The 24307-nt window shown below is 38.1% G+C and overlaps 3 protein-coding genes across 29 annotated transcripts in view; 1 reads left to right on the top strand and 2 right to left on the bottom strand.

Annotated features, from left to right (window-relative positions):
• Positions 1-24307, top strand: part of SLMAP (sarcolemma associated protein) — a 455854-nt gene that overhangs the window by 112961 nt on the left and 318586 nt on the right. The gene's annotated exons all lie outside the window — the stretch shown is intronic.
• ARHGEF3 (Rho guanine nucleotide exchange factor 3) overlaps positions 1-24307 on the bottom strand; it is a 111599-nt gene that overhangs the window by 73124 nt on the left and 14168 nt on the right. For 3 of the 4 annotated variants that reach the window (XM_068201817.1, XM_068201815.1, XM_068201816.1), the window contains exons 2-3: positions 23068-23163; positions 21-87 (exon numbers count right to left, since the gene is read on the bottom strand). In XM_068201817.1, coding sequence (XP_068057918.1) covers positions 21-87; positions 23068-23156 — 156 coding nt within the window. In that variant the 5' untranslated portion in view covers positions 23157-23163. The remainder of the gene's footprint in view (positions 1-20; positions 88-23067; positions 23164-24307) is intronic. The other variant, XM_068201814.1, reaches the window with a different exon arrangement.
• Positions 21-24307, bottom strand: part of IL17RD (interleukin 17 receptor D) — an 82800-nt gene continuing 58513 nt past the window's right edge. For all 3 annotated transcript variants that reach the window (XM_068201810.1, XM_068201812.1, XM_068201811.1), the window contains 2 exons: positions 23068-23163; positions 21-87 (listed from right to left, as the gene is read on the bottom strand). The gene's annotated coding sequence lies outside the window, so the exon portion shown is untranslated. The remainder of the gene's footprint in view (positions 88-23067; positions 23164-24307) is intronic.

Below are 24307 nucleotides of genomic sequence, written 5' to 3' on the forward strand. Positions count from 1 at the left end.
GAAAACAATACAAAACTTACCCCTCTGAAATGCCAGCCCTTGGTGGAAGAAAACAAGGAAAAATTATTCTGTTGCTGCTGTTTCGGCCTGCAAGATGAGACAAAGAAAAGTGTTTATATTTTCAGCTGCCATATTTTCTATCTGAGTAACAGAATGACAATAGAGGGAGAAAAGAAAAACACATGCTTCAAGTACTAAGACACTTAGACTTCCTTGGCTGTACCTCTGACAGGTTTCTGTCTTCAGTGCAGTTACATGTTTTAAATGAAATTGAGCACTAAGGGACATGGCAGCCTTTCAAGCGTTCAGAGATACTCTGACTTGATGTCTGACAGCAACTTATTCCTCTCACTGATTTTCAGCAGAGACAACCCTGACCCAAACAATCTTTGAAGCTGCAATTATGCCACGTGATGCAAGATGGTGCAGCTGGACTGGAGGGGGACATTTCAGAGCCTTTAATCCTGACAGTGGAGCTACACAAAGCCATAAAAAAGCAAGTTAGCCAGGCTCTTGTGTGACGCTAAAAACTAGAAGCTGACTTCTGGTTTTACTCCTTCCAAAAAAAAAAAAAAAAAAAAAAAAAAAAAAAAAACAACAAAAAAAAAAAAATCTTTCTCCTACCCTATAATTAACACTGAACAATTATTTCTGAAAAGTAACCATAACATGGCCCACTTCTCTCCTTTCTCTCCTAATGAGTGCTTTTACCGGTAAGATCCTCAATGAGTTCACAAAGGTAGGCAAACATTGCTGAGATTTTACACATGAAGTCAGATCAAAGCTCGAGTGACCTGCTGAAGCTGACCAGACCAGCACATGGTTTGGCAGCAGGAGCCAAGTGCTGAGCACGCTGCAACTCCAACCTTGCAATTAGACATGTTACAGAAGTGACCGCAAATAGTAACAGGAACATAAAAACTTGGTTAAAATTCAGCAAATTAAATGGCTGCTTGTCAAATCTCACCATCCAAAAATAACACGACAGACACTGAAGTTAAAGCACTGAACTAACACACAAGTTCTTCCTGCTGCTTATAGTTCCTGAAGGACTCCAACACACCATACCCCATTTTTTTTTCTTACAATCAGGAGAGCAGTAGTTTCCACTGTCTTTTTTTCTGTCTTCTATTTTTTGGTGTAAAATATTTGCTGTATGAACGTTTTTGTTTTCATGTTCATTAAATCACATCACAGAACTGTGATCACAGTAAACACTTTTAGATGCCAGCATAATGCAAACAACTATAATCTTGACAATTAATTTTTGTAACATCAAAGGTTGAGATGTAAATCTTCTTAGTTTTTCACTGTACCAGCCTGCCAACAGAAAAAATATTAATATTGAAGTGCATTGGTAAAGTCATTAAAGAGCACAAGGCAGCACACACAACAGACTTTAGTGTTAAAGACTGTCCCACTGATACATCTTCCACTACAGCTTTCCAAGTTAAAATATCTTGAAATTGAATTTCTAACATAAAAGCCTCACTGGAACAGTAAGTGTATTATAAAAAGAGAAGAATGTGATAAACAAGAGCGAGTTACACAGATTACCAATTGTCCTACTGGTGTTTTCCACCTTTTTATTCACAGATGATCTCACACTGGAAACCAGTCCGGTTTTTGAGAAAGTACTGTGAGCTTTATAGAAAGTGGTGCTTCTTAGTAATTCTTAAAAAAATATATGTTTGAACTTACATTTCATAATTTTTATCTTCTATTTTAATGCTGTCTGTGCATTTATTTTCCCACTTTGTTAAGAATTGCAGTCGTTCTATACTAACTAAGATGTATGTAGGGGAAGCAAAAGACATTTCAACTTCAATAAAACAAGTTTATGACAGTTTAGACAATATTCCAAGGGAAATTAATTACTCTATTAAAAACTATCTGTCCCCCCCAATCATTCTGTAGTAAGAACTGAGAACTCTGTAATAAGCAATAAATTTGTCATATCATCCATCTACACTCAAGTAAAGTCCATCTAGCAGAAGAAGGATGACTAAGCAATTGTTATCGTCAGTCTGTAACTTTGCCATTCACTGACAGCAACCCAGACTACACAAAAACAGACAGTCTTTATGAAGAGCAAACACATCAAATTTACATTTTGCAATAGCTATCACAATAGGTATCCTCTTCCCTCTTATCAGTCAAGAGCCTTACTTCATTTTGATGAGAATTAATCTCCCCATCATTCACAATGGTCTGCTAACTCTTCTTTTTAATGCCACTGTGGCGTTATTAAAGGGCCTTAAATGCAGCAGCCTAATCAAACAATGTAGTTTTACCAAAAGGAGTTAATTAAAAAGAGAAGCATATGGATGTCACTGTATGCTCCTCCATGACTTGCTTACCCGATCTGATATCAGGGTACAACAAAATTCTCCACAAGATATTTTTTTCCACCCAATGTGTGCAGCACTCTTCTAAAACCAGACTGAAGCATTAGACTCACTTAGCACCCTGTGTGCTACCTTAAATAATTTATTCAAAAACCTTCACTTTCATGCATCTGGCCTGATTATTATTTCCCTATTTTCTGCTCTATCAGAGGCATTTGAAGTCTGGAACACAGTGAATGTTTCAATGGGAATGGGAAGTCTCCTTTCCCATTACAAACAAACACTTCATACAGCCCATCTCAAATGTACTGAGATATTAGAACAGCAAAGAACTATCCCGCCATTTTCCTGAAAGACTGTTTCAGAAATCTCACTGTTCCCATAACTAGGGATGATCTAGATTAAACATATTTGTCAATTGTTTACGATCACCATTCTGAACCAACATTTTCCAGCCTAACACACTTCTCAATGAAAATGAAGTAACATAAATCTTCTGATTCTCAAATGCACCTCAAGTGACAAAATTTAGTTCTATCAAAAGCAAGTGCTCATTTAGTTTTCAGTTTGGTCCTTCACTATCTTAAAGTTATTTTGATCACTTGGTCTTCCCACTGTCAACATCAATGAAAACTGTACTGAAAAAGAAATAAAGTATTGCAGCTTTTTCAAACAAATTTTCAATTAATGTTTTGCTCTTTTTTTTCCTACTAATACATTACTATTGTTACCTCAGATCATTCTGTTTACTGGATAAATCCTTTCTGAAGTGCAGAAGGATATGAGCTAATTAAGAAAGAGCCTGTGTTATAAAACTATTAAAATAATAAATAGCTATTTGATATTTTAAATACAAAACTGTCAAGGAATTCTATTTTTGCAACAGCAAATAGATATTACACTTTGATAGGAGGGATACTGGTCCAATAGTGTATTAGATGCACTTAGTTTTGTAACAAAATAATTTACAAGACCAATAATAAAAATCATCATTGGCATAAGTAGGTTGCAGATAGAACAAATAAAACATTAGGTTGAAGAAAAAAAGAGGCGATATTAATGAGCATTAAAAGCAATGAGCAGACCTGACTTTTAGAGGCACATAAATCTAAAATAAGTTATTCAGATACTATAGTAAGGATTTTTCAAATGTCAAGGGTGAGGCGGAGCTGGTTCCTATAACTGAATGCACTGTGATGAACACTCCTGAAATGCACCAAATGGGTTATCACAGACTAGATCCTGGTGAGATCACAGAGATTAAGAGAGGAGGAGTTCCTCCCTAAAATTACTTACAACGAGAGTCTCAGAGCTGTAATTTCTAACATTTGACCTTTCTTACTCGTGGATCTCTCTTCATTTAGCTAAAAGGCACCAAAACATTATCTCCTGGGCACCACAGTGTTAAGAAGGAAAGACTAAAAGTTTGGGGATATAGGGGAATTCTTCAGAGAGTGAGAGGGAGGGTTCCATCTGAGCTTGGCTAGGGGATTGCTGTGGAAAGTTTACCTTGGGAATAAAACCTGAAACCAAGTCCCTCCACTGTGAGGAAGATACAAGTGGGATCTGTCCCTTGGAGAGGCAGCCCTGGAGAAACTAAGCATTGAGCCCATCCCTCTGAGTGTCAAACTGCTGCTCTTCATCAGCACAAGTTTTAACTGTGTATCCTCCATTTCACCTTTAAGCTCCAGCACTGGCAATATAAACCAGGAAATGGCAGCTTCACTCCGTAGCAACACAAATATATCTTAGACCCCTTGAAACATTTACCAGGGAATGACTGACTTGCTTACTGCTAGTTCCTAGTGATCCTGCAGTTCAGTAAGAATAATTTAGAATTTTGTCAAACAAAACTTTTATTGCTGCAGGAACTTCTGACACTGCTAATATATTCCCTCTGTGCTCTAGCACCTGCTTTGACCAAGGTGCTTCTACCACTGTTTTGTAGCCTAGGGAATCAAATGCTTTTGTCCTTAAGATGTACAGGGTTTTCTGTTTAGGTTCCATCACACACACACTATGCATATATTATAAAAGTATTTTTGCATACTAAATTAACATGCCTCTCAGAATAAATCAGCGGAGCTTTTTTCTGCAACCTTTGCTGTAGGTTAGTTATATAATGACAATTGGTAGGTAAAAGTGTATAAAAGAATCTAAAAAGTAAAATACAGACTGAATGTTTAAAAGTTTCTATTACATTTACTAACAAAAAGTTTTATCTGCCTTGAAGCATGATGATAAGTTAAGTGAACAGTTTATGGCAGTTTATATTAAGCTCACGCAACTTCTACATCTTCATCTGATCTTCCAGTCTATCTTCACACAGAATCACTGACTACAAGAGTATTTCTAAGATATGAATATCCAAACTGTGCGTGTTTTGTTTAAAATATTCAGCTGCTACATCCGTTCAAAGATAAAAGCTCATTTTTCAAATCTACATGAGTACTCAGATAATACAAGGAAAGCTCAAACCACTTGGAGACAAACTGTGCTAACTAAAACTTCTTTTCAATCTGCAGAAATAAAGGTTGTTACTACAGCTGTGAATATTTTACAAAGATACTGTTAAATAATAAATAGCACTTACTGCTCAGATCTGGTCTTTGCTGATGTCATCTGCTCAACCTATCAAATATGTACACTAAAACACTGGTCATAAAGCACTGGAATAGTTGTAATACTAAATTCTACACACAAAAAATGTCAAAGTGGTTTACCTGATGAAGCCTGAGATGTGCAAGAACATTTTAGCTTTGAACAGTAGTTTTGAATACAGATTTTCCCGGATATTTAAATAACACATAACAATAATGTACCTTTGGTACTGATTTTAAAACCAGGAAAAAAGCTCATGCTTTGACCTACTTAATAAAAAACATTGAATCATCCACTTGTAATCTCAAACAATATTTCTCTTCTATACTAAGCCTGTGCATTTTGGCACCAAACCGCGATTGTGGAAAATTCCATTTATTTTCCAGAAGTGTAAAGCAAATCTAACACAACAGAATTTGGCTCAGAAAAATATTTAAGTTCATATAGAGAGTTTACTTGATGCGTTTCTGTTGCAAAAGGCAAAGTAACTCTAAGACTGGGTGCATGTTTGATTTGCCAGAGCCTCATCCTGCAGCTCATCACAAATGAGTAACTGGGGGCGGGGAGGCCACTCAGCAGAGCAAGACTGAACACTTCGAGTCTTGAGAGAAACAAAAATACTAAGGAAAAAACCAGATGACTGATTTTCAGCTGCTGTGCTGACTTCCTGAATGCGAACACAATCTTTTACTGTCCTACTCTCACGAACTGGCATAAATGCATTAAGAAAGAAAAACAGCGCCTGTGAAAGTGGCTGCGGAGACAAAGCAGGTAATGTAGCAGTGAGCTGTCACACACCTACACTTTTCCCATGCTTTCTGCAGAACATGTTTATTTATACTGTGAATCAATGCACCCTACATAAAATAGTCCTAACAAAACCCAAAGAAGCTACAAAATGCATTTTTTTCATTTCTGTATTTGATTCATTTCCTGCAAAAATTAAAAACATCCTTATGAAAGATGAAAAAAAATCTGAAGGCCAACTGAAGAGCTACTTTCCGATCTAAAACTCAGATATTCCAAATGACGTAACATTTCACCTTCTGAAGAATAACAAGCTTGATTTAAAGCTTTAAAGAAATAATAAATTATTTCTTCATTTCTAATTATTGCAGGTTGATGCAATAAATGCCATCAATATACAGGACTATAAAAGCATCCCCCTGACATACATGAACTCTGTCACATCTGAAAGAGAAATCCCTGGCTCTGGCCAACAGGAGGACCCAAATTTTTCTGCTGTTACACAAAGGAGGACCCAACTTTTTCTGCTGCTGCATTAATGCTGGGGAGGATGTGAAGAGTCCTATATAATGTTTCTATTAAAAAATATCACCGTTTCATGAATATTATAAAAGGCTGAGATGAGAGTGATAATTCACAGCTTTACTTTGACTATGCCACCTAAAAATATTCCTGTGTTGTTTCAATTATATTCAGAAGAAAAACGGCAATAACATTTGTTAATTTTTTAGTCATTACCTCAGCCCACTTGTGTATCTCAGAGACACGCTGAATTATTTACAGGGAGTACAACTGCTCATTCAAAAGAAACGTTTGCCCATTTCCCCCCAACAGCCAGAGAGGATCCTCTGGTCCATGGAAAAACAAGATCTGATGGTAAGGTTTAACTGCCCCCATCATCACAGTCAGAAAGAGACAAGCCCCGGAGCAAAAGCCTCACAACACTCATGCTCAAGGAAAGACAAGTCTGCTTCGTTTTGTTTTCAAACTAGAACCTAAAGCTGGGAAATCCACTTCGGTTAGCAAGACTGGATACTTGCTGGTTAGACAGGAAAAAAAAAGGTTTCCACACAGAGAAATCAAACAAGGGATTTCTTCGCTGTTTAAAAATCCACCCAAACAGCATTTTCATCTCTACCATAGAAAACCTAACCAACACTCTCAAAATCCATTCAAGTGCCACCACAACATGTTCTTGATAAAGGACATGGGTGTGTTCTGAAAGCCCCGTTTGGATGCATCTCATCTGGCTCTTTCTGAAGGTAAAGTTGAGTTCCTGTGGAGCTGTGATTAACTAACAGGCATTCAGAGAGCTCAGAAGCACTGAACAAAGCAGGCAACAGTACTTAAAACAAGTAACATCTGGAGGCAAGTCAATCCTATACACAAATTTAAAACTTTTGTACTGCTGGTTCCTTATCCTTCATTTGCAACTTCGTATTTCTTCTGCATTACAGCTTGCATTTCACCTGAAAGGGCAACAAATGTAAGTTTGTAACTAAAATGTTATATAGGATCATTGTAGTCAATTTAGAGACTTTTCTGTGTTGAAAAGTAGAACACTCCTACATACCTTTTCAGGAGAGCTGCGTGATACTGTCACACCTTGCTCTTAAGGATATGGCACTAAGCCAGTCAGACAAGGAAAGAAATCTGTTTTTATTAAACGTGATCAGTTATAGAGGGCTAACTTGCAGCATAATGGTTCACTGAGTGAGACTGTTCTTGCATGAAAGGTTTCACACTGAGTGACAAGAGCCACTCCTGCAATCTCTGTGCAGACAGACCAGAACATCTTATCTTGAGATTGTAACAGGCCTGTCACCACCAGAGCTAATAAACTAAACTCTTCCAAGTGGATGCAGCCATGCCCATGACTTATCTTCAGCATGCAGTAACTACCTCTCTTGGAAAGTCAAATTATACCACAATTTTCTGTCTCCATTAGTTCTGCCCTCCAGCATGCCTAAAGGATTGGAGGCTGTCATGGCAAATTCCACTTAGCTACTTTGTCACACACGGGTCAATAACTTGGACATCAAAATCTCACCAAAGATTAAACTCTGCAGCATCCTGGGGCCCTGCTCAAAATACAAGCATGCCATAACTATAACATGGACAACAGAAATTCTCCCACCCATTGTCAGCTCAGTAAAGAACAGAATATTAAGAAGTGGGGGGAAAGTCAGAAATTCACAGAATAATACAGTCATTAAGGCTGCAAAAACCTCCAAGATCATCAAGTCCAACCTTTCACTGACCACCACCATGTCAATCAAGCCACAGCACTAAGCGTCACATCCAGTCGTTTCCTGAGCTCCTGCAAGGATGCTGACTCCACCCCATCCCTGGGCAGCCCGTTCCAATGCCAACCACCCTTTCGGTGAAGAATTCCTTCCTGATGTCTAATCTGAACCTCCCTTGATGCAGCTTGAGGTCATTTCCTCTTGTCCTCATCGTGTTATCAATAACAAAACCTTTCATGGGATGTTGCAATATTTATATCAAGCCTGAGGGATAAAGAAGCTTCAACTTTTTCAACCTTTCACCATTTCTAGATGTTTTACTTAGAATTTTTTTTTTAATCCCACATCAGGATACTTTATCTTTTTCCTTTGAGTGTTGTTTTAAAGACAAGCATCCAAGGAAAACTGGGAGAGAACACCTATCATCTATTAGATTACCAAGACCAGTAACTACAATAAATGCAACCAAATATTTAGGAGACTCATTAGCTGAAACATCTGTAGTGCATGTGATATCAGCATGCAATATATAGATACAAGTCATCAAGATCAAGCTACATAGATATTAGATTTACAAAGACATTTTTGCTTATAAGACTTTCACCTGCATTACTAGCAGATTGTACACCACAGGGGCCCAAATAAATAGTGATTTCACCTCCATTTCATCACATTTCCATCTGCACAGCAATTCCTATTAAGTTGCATAAATAACACTAAGAGCAATTATCAGCCCCTGGGGCTTAGAAAACTGCTTTCTCCTCATATTTAACAAAGTGCTCTTCATTCATATTCAGCTTTAACATATTTTTGTAAAACTCAAAAATAATTACCAGAGTCTTGTAAATATTTACTAGTTTAGTTTTCCTTTTTTTATCATTCGAAATTTTCTTTGTGGCCACAAATCCCCAGAGTACCAAAAGTATTTTGCGTTACTCCATGACAGTGAAGCTACCATATCAAGCCCTGAAATGCTTTCAAGTTTCAAAGTTTATTCATATCATAAACACCAGATTGGCCCCCTTTGTTCTGAATGAAAGTGAAATAAATATGAACAAGGCAATTGTATGCACAAAGGCCAGTTTACAAGTACAAGGAAAGCTCGATTTAACAACAGTTTCAGGATATTTAATTTAACGCTGAAAAATTTATTTCTGAAAAAAACAGAAGAGTTTTTGAAGGAAATTTATAAGTCAACAAATACTGACCTCTACCGTGTAACTTGTGTGATCCTGACCTTTGCTGCACAGTGAGGTCAGAAGGCTAAGACAGTGTTTATTAACAGTATTTGTCATATGTAAATGATTTACATAATTCTTCAAGAAAAAACTAAGTTACAGTTCCTGAGCAGGTTATATACTAAAAATTTGGCTGATGAAGTTTCTTTACAACATAGAACATTTGAAGCCAGTGACTTCTATTTTACATCTAACATTTGTAATACTTGTCATTGGTCTTTGGGATGATACTTCAGCAATACACTGAAAAGATGTTTCTAGTCTGAAACCAGACCCGCCTGTCAACATCTGTGGGGCTTCATGCAAGAGAATGACTTCCTATTAAGTAAGCAACCCCCTCATACTTTCACTGAAGGGACAGTTAACATGAGATGCAAAAGCAAGATGTTTTCAGTTAGTTATTATTCACAGCTGGGCTCCCGTGGGAACATTTTCTGCATCACTGTTGCCATAGTAATTACTATAGAAACCCTGAATGCAATGGACTCAACCCTGTTCAAACTGTGGTACCATTAAAGCTCCATTCAAAATATCCACTCAGGAAAGAAAATGTTCACTTATATCTACTTTTGTCAGCAACAAGTTAGGTTTTCTACTCTCTTCAATATAAATGCACTAACTACATTTATTTCTGCCCAAGACCATTTTACAAGGGCATACAAGAAACCTTGTTAAAATAATTTTCATATTACTACAGAATCCTATATTTTAAAATAACATTATACCAGTGGTGGCTCTTAAGTTGTTTTTACATTTTGTCCCAAGTCAAAGAACATTCTTTTAAAAGCGCATTTATCAGTAGGAGATATCTAGAGCTTGTTTTTTTTTTTCTAAAATGCATATATAAGTATATATATTAAATATATATATATATTTCTATGGATACATACACTCCTATGTTTTTTCCTTTCCTTCTTGATTACAATCCCTGCAAAACCAGGCATTAACACATGAAGTGAGGCACAGAATGGGATTTTGCTTTAAAGCAGAACAGTGATGAGCCACCAATGGAGGAAATTAATAGCACTTGCACATCTGCACACACAGTTTTGTTCTTTATTTCCATGATGTCTTGGTTTTTTTCCAGACACTTTCGATTGATATGTCTCCTCTGAAACTTTTAATGCCATGCTTTTAAATTAGAGCACATTTATCTTTTTTTTCACTCTTGCTGATAGCTAATGTATTTGTGTTTCAACGAGGTATATTAGAGACACACGCTGAAATATTTCATTATAAAAACTCAAAATCTCCCCAGTCACAAAAACAAAAGAACAGACTTTTTCAGTCTCTATACTGAAAGCACTGGAAGACAAGGACAATATCCCCAGTCACTACAGCAGCTGAACTAAGAGTCAAACCACAAGAGAAGAAATCAAATGGATGTTGATTTGATCAATGATGATGCAAAAGTATTTAATATTTCCTTTATGGTCACGGATACCAGAATTACTGTTGGTAGCCTAGGTGAGTGATCCTACTCCTTTTGAATACTTCAAGAACATTTCTGGAGCCAAGCTGTTGGATTTTTTCGAATTACACAATATCTCTTGATTAATAAAACACTATCTGTGCTTTCAGGACAGCATTTTTCATTTCCAAATGCATCAAAAACAATGTTTTATGAACAACTGATGTGAAAAGAGTCCACTTCAGCTGATACTCTCCCCACCTCCAACTGAAGTGGGGGTCACACATGCTGAAGGATTTCAGGCTGCTGCAGGGTGCACTGAGAATGTTATCTAAGATCAGGCAGATCTCCCAACCCTGACAACTTCAAACTGAGAAAGAAGAGATACGCAGCCATTTGATGAGTCAATCGCTCAGGAGAAGTGGCACAGTAACGAAAAGATAAGTTTGTTATTCTGATATTGCACTATGGGCTCTTTGTTCAGGGTAAACAGTGAAGATAAAAGCTGCTTTCTTACGTCCAGGAGACCGTGGTGGCACCAGAACGAGGTGAAGCAGCACTCACATGGCATGGGGTGAGATGTGACTTCGTGGTCACAGCCAGAGCTGAAGATCAGCAGCTCAGCACTGAGCACACACGGTGATAGCTGAACCCCACCTCCTGCTGCAGGCAGCTGAGGAAGGTCCTTCCAGAGGCAGCAGCCCCCAGGTTGTGTCCCACACCTCAGCACTCGCCACCTCCGTGACCCCCTGCCATGACAGCGCTGTGGTCAGCTCCGGCAGCCCTTGTGCTGCTGTTCTTCACCAAGGACGTGAATGGCCACGCCAGTCCTAACCAGCATCTCAACCTCAGCCACACGCAGTTATGCTAAAACTGGAGCTCATTTGTTCTGGCATTTTTTATGTCTTCTAAAAAACGAAACTGGGCAATGAGTTCAAAAGTTGCTGGCAAGACTAACAGCACAGTCACATGTCATTTCCTGAGGAAACCAGGCTCTCTTCAAACCACACACTTGCACCTTTCTGCAAGCCTGACTTGCTGATGTGAAAAATGCATATTTTATGATTGGCTTTTTGCAAATATTAAAATTAATACTCTATGTGTAACATTAGAAACTTATGCTGTATTAATGCTCTTAAGTAGTGTGTTAAATATAGTTTTCAGTTACAATATAATGTCAAAATAGAAACTCTGCAATGTAAGATATTTTTTTACAAGCTCAAAAAAAGGGATAAGGTAAAGGAAACTCTTCCCACAGAGATAACAGCAACACAAAAATCTGAAGAGTTACGGCCTCCTTATCGGAAAAGACAAACATTCTTCCACCTTCTCTCTGTCTTTATGGAACCACCAGGATTAAGGGGAAGAAGTTGACAAAAACCAGGAAAATTCTTAATTTGCAAGGAATTTATGCATGACGTATGAAATATATGAATATGCAACAGGCTATTGTTTTTAAGGGTTATTCCTTTGTTCGCAAGGCATGCTTTTGGCACCAACATCCAGACATCCGTAATTCTTTGCTTTTTATTGTCTCATAGTGTTCTAATCCTCATTGTCCAAGTTTTTATTATTATTTTTATAACTATTTTATTACTAATAAACTTTTAAGATTTTAAAAAACAAGTGATTGGTGTTTTTCACATTGAGGTACTTTGAAAAGCAAAGAAAGTGGTTCCAGAACTCCAAACTGCCATGTCCCTTGGTGTCCTACTGAGAAAGATAAGAGTTTGGGGAGTTACTTGGTTGGATCTTTAAACTCAAAATGTGTCATAACTTTTATTCTTCAAGTAAATATATGAAATAGGGAAAAAAAGCTTGTTCTTTAAATTGTTATAAAGAATCAACCACCCTACTTGGGGAGAAATTAAATTATTTTTTGGCCAAGTTCGTAAAATTGGGTGGCTCTTGTCAAGAGAGAAATATTTAAAATTACCAGCAAGTGAAAAATATTAAATATTAAATCTTATCCACAGAGACAAACATTAACACAGTGTCTGATATGTAAACAAAGAGATGATCACTAAACTCAACTGCACTGTGAAAAAAGAGGCAGAAAAGAAGCATAATAGTATTTTTATCTTATCTTTAAACAGAAACCAGATCAAAGCAGTTACATCTTTGCTTTAGCAGAATATAAACAGAGTTGCAGTACACTTGTAATGGAGTTCTACTGTGAGCAAAAGCCTCAGTTACAAAAAAAATTGCCCTATAGTGCATTTGAGATGTAACTGATTGCTAAAAGGCTATTAAAGGCATTAAATTACCATAGCAGACATTTATTGTAAGCATGCTCTGGTATCAGGAGTGTCAATCTTTGCACATTAATTACAAAGCCTAATAGGCAATTAACACATAATAAAAACTGGGTGTAACTACGTTTTTACAACAGCTTCACACAAAAACCTTTCTGTTCTTACAGAAATCTGAAAACACATACAAAATACTGGGTAAAGAACCTGACATTTTAGATATTTCACTTCCAGACAAATACAGGCACTTGAATAACTCAACTTGTTTTCGTACACGAGTTAGCACTGTAAACAAAAGAAATTCACGTGCTTTGTTAAAATTTCCTCTTGATTAAGTCTGTAATAAAGCAAGACAGCCAGCATCTATACTGATCCCAAATCTTGCTCTGCAGCACCAGCGTTGTTTACCTGAGCAATTTCTAAACTGCTGGGTTATGCTGAGAAAACGGCTCAGCATTTTCTCAGGGGAAACGCAGTTTGTTCCTTCACAAGGCTACAAACTATGCTCATCTGTTCACCTAGCCGATGCAAAATCCTAAATCAACAGTGGCCTCATGATGGATTAGACAGTTTTTGAGACTACCAATAGCAGTCTATTCCTGACTGGACAAAAAATAGTATTTTAATCGCCAATTAAAACAGTTTTACTTGAAACTGGCAAGGAAATAATACTCAGAAACTTTGATGGGATTTAACACAAGACCATTTCCTATAACTAAGGATACCAGAGATTCAGAATCCAAAACAAGTTTTTGCCAGTTCTAAAGTCTTTGGTCAATCTTCCTACCTGCCCTTTGTGACAATTGTTTCTCGGTAGGTGGAAGTCAGTTGCTGAAAGGCCTGAGGCAGGAGCATGGCAAGAGACAATCATGATCCCATCCTACCTTTATGAGAAAAACAAACAGCTGAACATTCATGGCCTGTGTTCCTCAGGGAGACAGGGACAGCTGCTTCAGTTACATGAAATTGCACATTAGTAGAGGAACATAAGAAATCACTATTCTGTTTATGACTGCAAAATTAGCATACACAATTTTCCAAACTAAGTGTAGAGAGTCAGGGGACATTTCACAGTTGTCCTCTTGCAAACAGGTTATTTAGGAGCTGCAAAAGAAACCTGCTCAACCTGACAGGAGAAAGCTCTGCAAAGCACACCTACAGACCTGTTTGCTAGGCAGACAAGTCCAGCTGTACCCAAACAGCACACACACACACACACACTATGAGCAAAACCAGACACATATAATCTTCAGAGAGGAAATGCAGAAATGGTTCCGGTGCTAAAAAAATATCCTTTTCACTACTTTGATACACTAAAAAACTACAAGACCAAGTATTGTAATATCAAGTCCTACAAAACAAAAGACAAACACCAGTAGGTTGGAGAAGTTTATCAAATAAATTTAAATGGTTAATGATAAACTAATTTAACCCTCTAAATCCTATTTTTTTTTCTCTCTGCTTTCTTCTTCATTTGTATGGAGATTGGCAGATATTTCCCACAATTTTCTGTTTTGTTATGCAGTGCCCCCATGTCAACACAGCACAGGGGAAGAAAACAAACGAGCTCTCTGGGTCAGTTGCTAATTTAGATAAAGGAGGATATCCGGGGGAAGGAAAAAAAAATCTCCAAACTTATGAAATCTGATGGGTGGGACAGAGAAGGTGCTATATACCAGGGTAGATGCAATAAAAGCATCTTTTGCACTAAAAGCATCTGTCTGCACTTTGCTACAAATCCCTTACTGATCTCCAGGTGACTTAGCAACTCCCTCCCTGCACTGAGTTAGGGAACAGCAGATCTGAGAGGGAGGGAAACATGCTTAAGCATGCCCAGGTACAACCTGCCAGATCTAGCTCTGTGTAGTAATAAATAATGTCAGTAAATAAAGTGTCAGATGTGAATGTAACTAAAGAACGAAATTGCAAAGAGACATCAGTTTTTAAAAATTGAGTGCAACATCTCTTCTTTTTTCAATCTAGTCACATACAACTTGCATTTAAACTGTGGAATATAAACACATTATATAGCTTTCAAAATAGCCGCATTTATCTTCCTGTTTATACAGAGTGGGGCTGGGGAGACCCCAAGAGAGAAAAACTGAGAGCTCCTCCTTTTTGGTGCAATTTGCAACAATAAATAAGTCTTTGAAACAAAATATTCTATAAACTCAGAAGCATAGTAGCAATTGAATTCACTTTTTAAAGAATTATAGAATCAATTTTTTAAAATGAAAACATAAATAACTGGACAGCTCATAAAACAGTCAGCTCATGGCCTTCACCACTGAGTACAAAGCCTCACAGAAGATGACAACAAACCACCTCTATTCCTGCCAACACGTTAGGTTAATTTTTAATTTATGCTTCTTATAATAGTTAAGTTCAAAGTTGGGAAAGAAAAACATGAGTTCTTCATACTAAATAACACAAGAGGATATTCTGAAATATTTGCAGGTAGTTTTCTGTCATGTATTTTTAGTGAGTTTCTGTTCATAATGACATTAATATTCCTATTCACTCAGATTTTCTCTTTCCACATCAAAAGAAATGAGGCTGCTGAGGAGTTTCCTTGTGTAGTTATAAGGCAATGGTATGACAATCTAATACAGGAAAGATGCCTTTTATGTCCCAGAGATTTGCAGGTGACCAAATGTATTCAGCTTGAAAGACATCTTCAAATCAGTGTGTCTTACAACACTTAGCTATTGAAATTTTCAAGCCCTCACAGGAAAACGCAGTTAATTTAACTAGTTCACATAACCTCCAGCCTTCCTTCCCCCACGAAGGAAAGATCAAATTACAAATCACCCTTTGTTTCTGACCTTCTGTTTCCAAATACTGCAATGTGTAAATATTCCCAAAGAAATACCGTTTGTGTTCCTTAAAAACTTTATCACCAGCTCCCTCTACAGCCAGAGAATTAACTAAGCATATGTAAGAACTACTTTTTGGGAGGAGGGAGGCAAGGACAAGTGTCTTCCTATCAGTAGTAGAGTATTAGCTAGAAACTCAGCTGTAATAGATGCTGAACAAGTGTATAAAATAAAACACACTGTTTATAAGAACAGATTCTGGAGTCTTAGTGAAAAGGAATCATGACCAAGGACAAGAATCTTTAGAAAGAGAAGTAGGGTAAGCATACAGGAAACAGATGGTTACCAGTGGTAGATCACTGGGTTTTGGGGGTTTTTTACATTTAAAAAAAAAGTCACACTTCATATAGACACATGCATCCACACAGAGAATCAAGATGTTTCAAAGTGACTAGCAGAAACTCACACTCACTGTCCCCTGCTCTGCCAGCAAGGAGCTGCACAAGAAACTGGGATGGAGCTGGCCACAGGGATAACCCACAGGCCAGGAGGTCCGGGGAAGAGGGAGCTGGAGGAGGCCAATGGCTGCATGGGGATGGGCATTGGTCAGTGACTGCTCAGCAACCCTACTGTGCATGGCTCGTTTCTCTGTCCCTTCAACTGCACTACTACTGCTGGGAAAAGCTGTAATTGTAACAAATAGCGTTTAAGTCTTGTGAATTCCTTCAGTGCTAACTAAAGCAGGACAGCGCTGAATCCTGTATAAATGTGTGCAAGTGATTCCTGCAGCCTTAAAGACTGTGGGCTGAGCAACGCTGATGAGAAGCTGCATCTCAGCCAGACCACACTGCGGTGCACTCAAAGAAAAGATACTTTTTTTGGAGGCCTGTGACCAAACACGGATGATTTGAGGAATGGAATGTTCCCCAAATGACCACCAGAGACCCTCTAAAGATGCCTACTCTAACATAAATAAGCTCCAAGAAGTGATTTGAATATGCAAAAGAATTCATGTGAATGTTTAGCATGTACGTATGAGCCTTGGGAAATGTAAGGAATATGTACAAGCTACATAGATTTAAACTAGTGTGTTAGCTAGTGGGTTAGACAGAAATATCCCCCTCACCTAAAATCTGGCACCTAAAATAAAAGTGATGCCTCTTCCTAATACTGAAATTACAGTGCTAGAGAGTTTTATTTCCAACTTTTGGTGACATTATTGTTGTCATTAGTTAGGGGTTAAGCCATGACAACTATGAAAGAGGGAAGGCAGTGTTTTCCTTTACTTGGCTTGTTAACATGTTTCATATCTTTCAACCAGAAATTTGGACTACTTCTCCAATTTTTGTGTGTTTTTTTCCAGAAGGTAATAGTGAAGGAAAAGACAATACATCAAGATGCTGCATATCTGAATGAGAAAATGTGGCTCTATAGCATGAGTAAGAACTAAGACAGATTACAAATTTCATCCTTGTTCTAAACTACACAAACTCATTTACTTGATATTTGCAAGACAGCACTGAAGGAGATGTTTTCATCCTCTATAATTGTAATTTCAACTTACAAATGACCAAAACCTGAGTTAGGGATGGTGAGGCCTCCTTCCATGGTGTATTAGTCACTAACATTGGTGATCCAAGCCTAATCACCTGTGTTATTTATCACCCTGATAGCATGCACTTCTCTAATTCATGATGGGGGGGGCAGGGAGGGGGAAAATGAAAGTAAGTTTGAAAAATTCCACATACCAAAATGTGAAAGCCTGGTTCCTTATTAAAAGCTATATAGATTCAGCTTCTCAGTACCAGTGATTCCTGTTCTAACCAAGTGAGTTACACAGTCCAAAGTGACATTTTCTATTAAACTTATTTTTTAGATTTCACCATGATAGCCAATAAGGAAGAATACAACAAGATACTTTTAAAAAACAGGTGGACTGACATTTTTACATTCCTTTCCTACATCAAAGTAAGTAAAAGTTACAGTTTTAAAACATTCTGCAGCTCTTTAATAAAAGAAATGTATTTCACTCCCTCTATACACTCCCTGTGAACACTCAATTTATTTGTCAGAGTACAAAAGCCTTATCATGAGCCTGTGCACTAACACACAGTCATAAACAAAACGCCATTGAGGGCAGACTAAAGATGTCATTACCTTTTACTTGGATAAAAATTTCTGACATTCAACTGGAACCAATCAGGTATTTCAGAAGTGTTTGTTGTAACTCGCTCCCTCAGCTAACAGCTATTATAAAGAGATATGTAACACTAAAAAAGCAGGTAGGACCCAATGGAGTCATAACCAAGTATTCAGCAAATGTTTTTATCAACAAAAATTATTTGCGGTATGACCTAGAGACAATGTAATCACATGTACAAGATGCAGATTACAGCTTTATCCAGGAACCTAGTGAGTGATGATCTTTCACAAAAAAAAAAAAAGAAAAAAAAAAAAAAAAAAAAAAAAAAGAAAAATGAACCCCCAGCAGAAAACCGCCAAGCAGTAGCCTTACGGTAAGGTGTCTTTTAAACAAGTAATTACGAACTCACCTCTGCTGCTATGTCCTTATGTGATCCCAGAAAAAAAGCCAAGGGCAGGGTGGGACGGGGGAAGGGGAACAGCCAGAGAGGGAGTGGGCACAGCCACTCATCCGAACCAAGGCTGCCACCTCGTGGGCTTGGGCCGGGAGCAGCCCAGCGCTTTTCCTTCTCAAGGCAAAATCAAGAGGTTTTTGACCCCATCCAGGATGGGGAAATGCAATCCATACTTAGTATTGCAAGACATGATGATTGAACATATGTTTAAACTTGTACTTGCCTCTGGGGCATATTTTCTTCAGCTACAAAGCCCATTTCATGTATTCATGAGGCAAAGTCAGCAGTTGGTGAGTGTTACTTTAACCATTTCAGCACATTCTCATCTCTCACTGTTTGTGGGTGTGCTACAGAGCCTCATGAGTCACCCTCTCCATGTCCTAGTCACTCTCCTGGATCTTCATCCACTTCCTTTAAGGGACTGGTCTCAGGCTGCAAGCCCCAATGCAAGTGATTCCCTTGTAACAATTTTCAATTCTACTACTCCTTTTATGGGCAGAGAAGTACTTTAAATAAACTAAGAAATTAGGTAAGCTAGAAGTGATTTTTTCATATATATATATACAGTAATTATTTATCTGCTTTATTAAAAGTAGTTGGTCGTGACTTATCTTATGCTAACTATCCTGAATATTTTTTGGCTTTCCAAGAAAAGTATTTTCTCTCTTTGTAATAAATAGATATAAAAATAAATACTGTAATACTAGAAAGCAACTAATTCAAGGCCTCTTGCAGATAAGATTAATTTTATCCAGCTATCTGAAATGTTAATCTGTAATTTATAGGGCTTCCTTTTTGCACACACTGTAACCTTGTATTCCCTGAACATGCATGTGCCTTTTGTAATCAAGCATCTGCAGTTAAACTGCACTTGACTACAGCCAGTTTAATTCAGTTCTTCAGGATGACTCATTTCTACTGATTAAACAAGGATATAGGAGAAACAGGGAAAGTTGTGAAACTTGTTTCTCTTCTTACTGTAATTCCAGACACATAATTCTTCCTTCATCAACTAGCAGCTGGCAAAAGCTGCAACAGAGCCATGATTATTTATTGTCACGAAACCTGACTTCCCACACAAGCTACGAGTCAGCTTGTGCACTTGTCTGTCTCTGAGGTACAGAAGGCAACAATTTAGCTACTCCATTCTGATCCTCACTGAGGAAGAAGGGCTGTGTGATTGAAACCACAGGCATTAAGGTAAGATCTATGTGGTATCTGCATCGTTCCTTATTAAGTGAAGATGCGGATTTTCAGCTTCTCACCATTGCTTTCCTTCTTGCTTTTACTCAGTCATGGGGATGTCAGTTCAAGAATTGTTTTAATATCAGTTGACTCTGTTATTTCTTTTTTGTTATTGAACGGCTGAACTTTTATTAAAAAAATGCTTCAAATACAGGTTGTACAATACTCCAGAATAATTGCTTTTTCTATACCAAAGGGTTTCCAGACATCTGCACACTAAGATATGACAGTGAGCTGTTCTTTTCAAAGTATGCTATGATGGACCTGGGTTTAAAGTCAGTTTTTGCAATATCTAAATTCAGAATCTAAGCATGTCTTCCTTCTCATTCTATGGACTGGAGTTTCAATAGCTTCCCTTCCCCACAAAGTCACCAGTCTCAGATTAGAAAGGAAAGCTGAAACAAAAACAGTTTGCTGCAGCATAAAACAAAAACAAAAAAGAAAATATGTTACAACGTTTCTGTCTTCAAACTCAGTTTAACCCAAATCATAAGAACACAGTCAAAATGCACTAGAGTCCACATATTACAGTGCTTCTTTGGTTAGTGCTAAGATTTATAGATTTATTTATTCATATCATGGGCAGTTTTCAGAGAAATTTTGTCTAAAAGTGATTAAAACACTGTTATAGAAATAGCAGAACACTGCATACTTCATAAGGAACATGGCAGAGTATTTGGAGACAGAAATAGAAAGCCAAGGTAGCAAAACTGTCATGACTCATCCAGAACCCAATTTTCAATTATTAGTTTTAAAAAGATTAAATATTTCCTGACTTAATCCTAAATAACATGATGAAGGAGTGACTAACAAGAATACATCCAGCCTAGAGGAAGCATGTTATAAAATCCACACACAATAACAACACCTGGAAATTTTCCAGTTCTCTCGGGCATTTGTTTTGAAAAACAATGTGCCAGCCAGCTACTTTCACAGAAAGCCTGGATGAATTGACACAGTTCCCACTCGGTCCCTAATCTTTAGTTCCTTTCTCGCAATTTTCAACATGAAGACACTAAGAATCTGCCAAATCAGGAGCTTCTACAATTTCAAGGCTCTCAAGCCTTGATTGTTCAACACTTTTCCACATCAGCTCAGACAGCTGATATTATGACCATCCACCAAGTTCCTCCACCTTCCTGCTTATCAAGAGCAGCTTAATTTGGTTCACACATGAACTGTGCCACGGGACCCTGCAGTTATCAGACATTCACAGCAGTCACACTTCTGCTACTACCAGCATTCTTCTGCTACTGTAACCTTGTTTAAGTATGTTGGGAGGGGAAAAAAGCAACAGAACTAAGTGAAACATTGCAAGTTTGAGAACTCAATTAGTTTTTCATCTGGTAGACTCACCAAACTATGCAGATGCAAAACACTGATAAACCAGAATGGCAAACTTGGTCAATGGCTGTACAAGGTAACTGGAGTTCAGTCAATTATTTACTCTCCCCTCTGTTTCTAGGGGGCCTTATGCAACATCAAAGCATTTTACATGCATTTTAAGTGATGTTTAAATGCTAGATAAGGTCTTGCTCAGGGCTTCTCTCTGTGGATGCTTTTGACTTAATTGAATATATTACCCTGTCACTGTATACTTTTAACAATAGACATTTCTAATCTTCCCATGACTAACACCAGTCCTTACTAATACTCATATTTTCATGAAAATAAACTCAGAGCCATCAGAATGAAAACAAGTTCCAAGAATCAGACAATGAATAAACAGCAATAAAACAACAATGCAGTAAGGCAGTGCACCATTGCACTTTATTAGGCTGAGAAAAATAATGTTCATTCGACTGTAGCATTCACAGAAGCCCAGAATAAAAAAATAGTATTTTAGAAACCTAACCAGACATGCACCACACTGCTATTGATAAAGTCCTCCCTGGGCCTCCTTATCTCCAGGATAAACAATCACAATTGCCTCAGCTGCTCCTCATCAGACTTGTGCTCCAGCCCCTTCCCCAGCTCCCTTGCCCTCCTCTGGACACACTCCAGCACCTCAATGTCTTTGTGTAGTGAGGAGCCCAAAACTGACCCAGGATTTGAGCTGTGGCCTCAACAGTGCCCAGTACAGGGGGACAATCACTGCCCTGCTCCTGCTGGCCACCCTATTGCTGACACAGCCAGGATGCCACTGGCCTACTTGGCCACCTGGGCTCAGCTGGGTTCATGTTCAGCTGCTGTCAACCAGCACCCCCAGATCTTTTCCTGCCATGCAGCTTTCCAGCCACTCTGCCCCCAGCCTGGAGTTGCAGGGGGTTGTTGTGACCCAAAGGCAGGATCCATCTTTACCTTGTTGAACCTCACACCACTGGCCTTGGCCCATTGACCCAGCCTGTCCAGATCCCTCTGCAGAGCCCTCCTACCCTCCAGCAGATCAACACTCCCACCTAACTTGGAGTCATCTGCAAATTTACTGAGGGTGCCCTCCATCCCCTCACCCAGAGCATTGATAAAGACATTAACCAGAACTGTCCCCAGATCAATGCCACAAGCAGGATATAAAAACCAGCAAAAGACATCAAACGAAAAAAGTGTTTGTGTCAATTTCCCACCTCTCAGTATAATTGTGAGTCAGGAGGGAAGCCCCCAGTTCTTCCTCCTGCCCTTTCACCCAGAGATTTTGTTGAGAATGTTCCAGAAGAAATGTTTAAAAGAAACTACTTTCAGGTACTATGATGCTGTTAGTTTAATATTACATTAAAGCCAAAGCAAAAAAAAAAAAAAAATTATTTGCTTTCCTGACACAGGAAACAGAACATTCATTTGCTAATATTTCTTTAATTCCTTAGCTTCTCAAGAGTATTTCTCAGACAACAAAAACAACATAAGGTAGGTTTTTGTCCATATGGGTGTCATGCTTCCTGTCCTGAATTTACTGGTTGTTTGCCACATGGTAAATAAATAATGTAAAAAACCCCTAGCAAACAGCAGCAAGTAAAAACCAGCAGGCTCTCAATAAAAGGCTCATTAACTCAGGTGGAATAGTCTGAAAGCCTTTCCAATACCCTGTTCCCTTAATGAAAAATGTGCTAGAAATTGCATGGTCTGTGGCAATTTTCACCACAAAAATTGTTACCAAGTGTAAGCATTTGTCCACGTCTACCCTTTAACATTGCAATTGCTTTTTTCCTCCAGGACAGAGTAAATTTTTTTCTATACACAGAGTAGAAACTATTGACTTCATAATGTCTCCCAGGGCAGGAATCTCGGGAGCCTCAGAGCACTGAAGGTCCTGGTAGAAGCATGGTCCAGCATCCCAGCAGCACTGGGAGATTAAAACATTTGCCATATGTGAGAGATTCCCTGAGCACAACTGCTGCACTGCTGAAATGAACAGGAGTTTTTCCACAGCCCATCCCCCATGACACCCTGTTCCATGTCATCTGCTAAAAACTCAAAACCAAAAAAAAAATTTCCATTTTTCCTTCTCTGTTGTTAAATAATGCAGACTTAATGCATCAGTTAAAATAAATAATTATTTTACTTAGTTTTCAAACTACATCTCCCAGTATTGCTGCCTACTAACCTCTTAGAAAATTAGAAGTAACGCTTACCAAATTTTTTCTTGTTCCATTCCTCCTCTGGCACACTGGTTTATTACAGCAGGGCTACTCATGGTAAGGGCTGAGCTTTCAGAATTCATTTTTCTTCTACAAGAGAACAACATCAAAAAACAAGAAAAAATGCTATTTAAGTAAAGATTGTGGTTACTAATTAAGTAGAAAATGGAAACTTTAAGACAAGAACTTTTAAAAACCAAATACAGTATGTTTTACTCTTTTTAGTAAATGTCCTACATCAATGTGATTAATTGGATGAATACACTGAGAAGGATTTGGCAGTTTTATGGACTTGCTAGTTATGCCAAACCCAACACTGATTGTCTTCTGTTTACTTTTCTGAACACATGCCAGGAGAGTTGATGTCAGCTAGCCTGTAACCAGGGCTGTGCATCATGGCAGCTCTGTTAATTCAGAGCAGCAGCCACAGCCAGCACTGCTATGGATTGATCCACACACACAACATGGGGGAGAAAACTTCAATTTCTAACATGTAAAGATTTACAGAAGTTTTTCAGCATATTTTAATAACTTAAGATCATACTTTGCCACTTAGCAGAAAATAACCATTCATGGCTGAAGTCCCTCTCTAAAACAGCACAGACATATTCCAGCTGCAACAGCAATTCCCAAGTTACACCACCTACAAAAGGTCTATATGGTCAAATAAGTTCCCAGTAAATGACTTGCATGGCAAGAACAAATGAAGACTCTACATAATGCAAGTTAATTCCACCATGAAACATTAATAATTTTTTAGTAACAGGATCCACAATGTTAACCTGAAACTTCTGAGTCCTATAGCTTCTCTACCCACTCCCACTTTCTTTTAAGGGAGGGACGATATTTATAGCTATCAGTCATCTTATTCAACTTGATTTGACAACTAGTTTGTAATATGATCAGCACAAGACCTAACTGATTAGCAGAAATCAGCCTCAACTGTATATGAGTTAAAACCTACTAGTATATAACCAGAAAATAAGCCGTGCTTGTCAAGATAATAATCTCTTGCTTTTTTCAAGTAGGTACAAAGAACCATTAAAAAGCTGGTTTAACCTGTGTGAAACCTGGGTCAAAATCTAACTTGACAGATTTCAGGGACAGCATGAAAAGCTGAGTACAGGACATGTCCCATCACTGGCAGGTAGACAAGGCCAACCTGCACTAACTAAATGCTCTGGAGAGAATACCCATCATGGTTTCAAAAGTCTGCCCATGCAGGAGTGGATAA

The sequence above is a fragment of the Anomalospiza imberbis genome, chromosome 11 (genome assembly GCF_031753505.1).
Source record: "Anomalospiza imberbis isolate Cuckoo-Finch-1a 21T00152 chromosome 11, ASM3175350v1, whole genome shotgun sequence".
NCBI lineage: Eukaryota > Metazoa > Chordata > Aves > Passeriformes > Viduidae > Anomalospiza > Anomalospiza imberbis.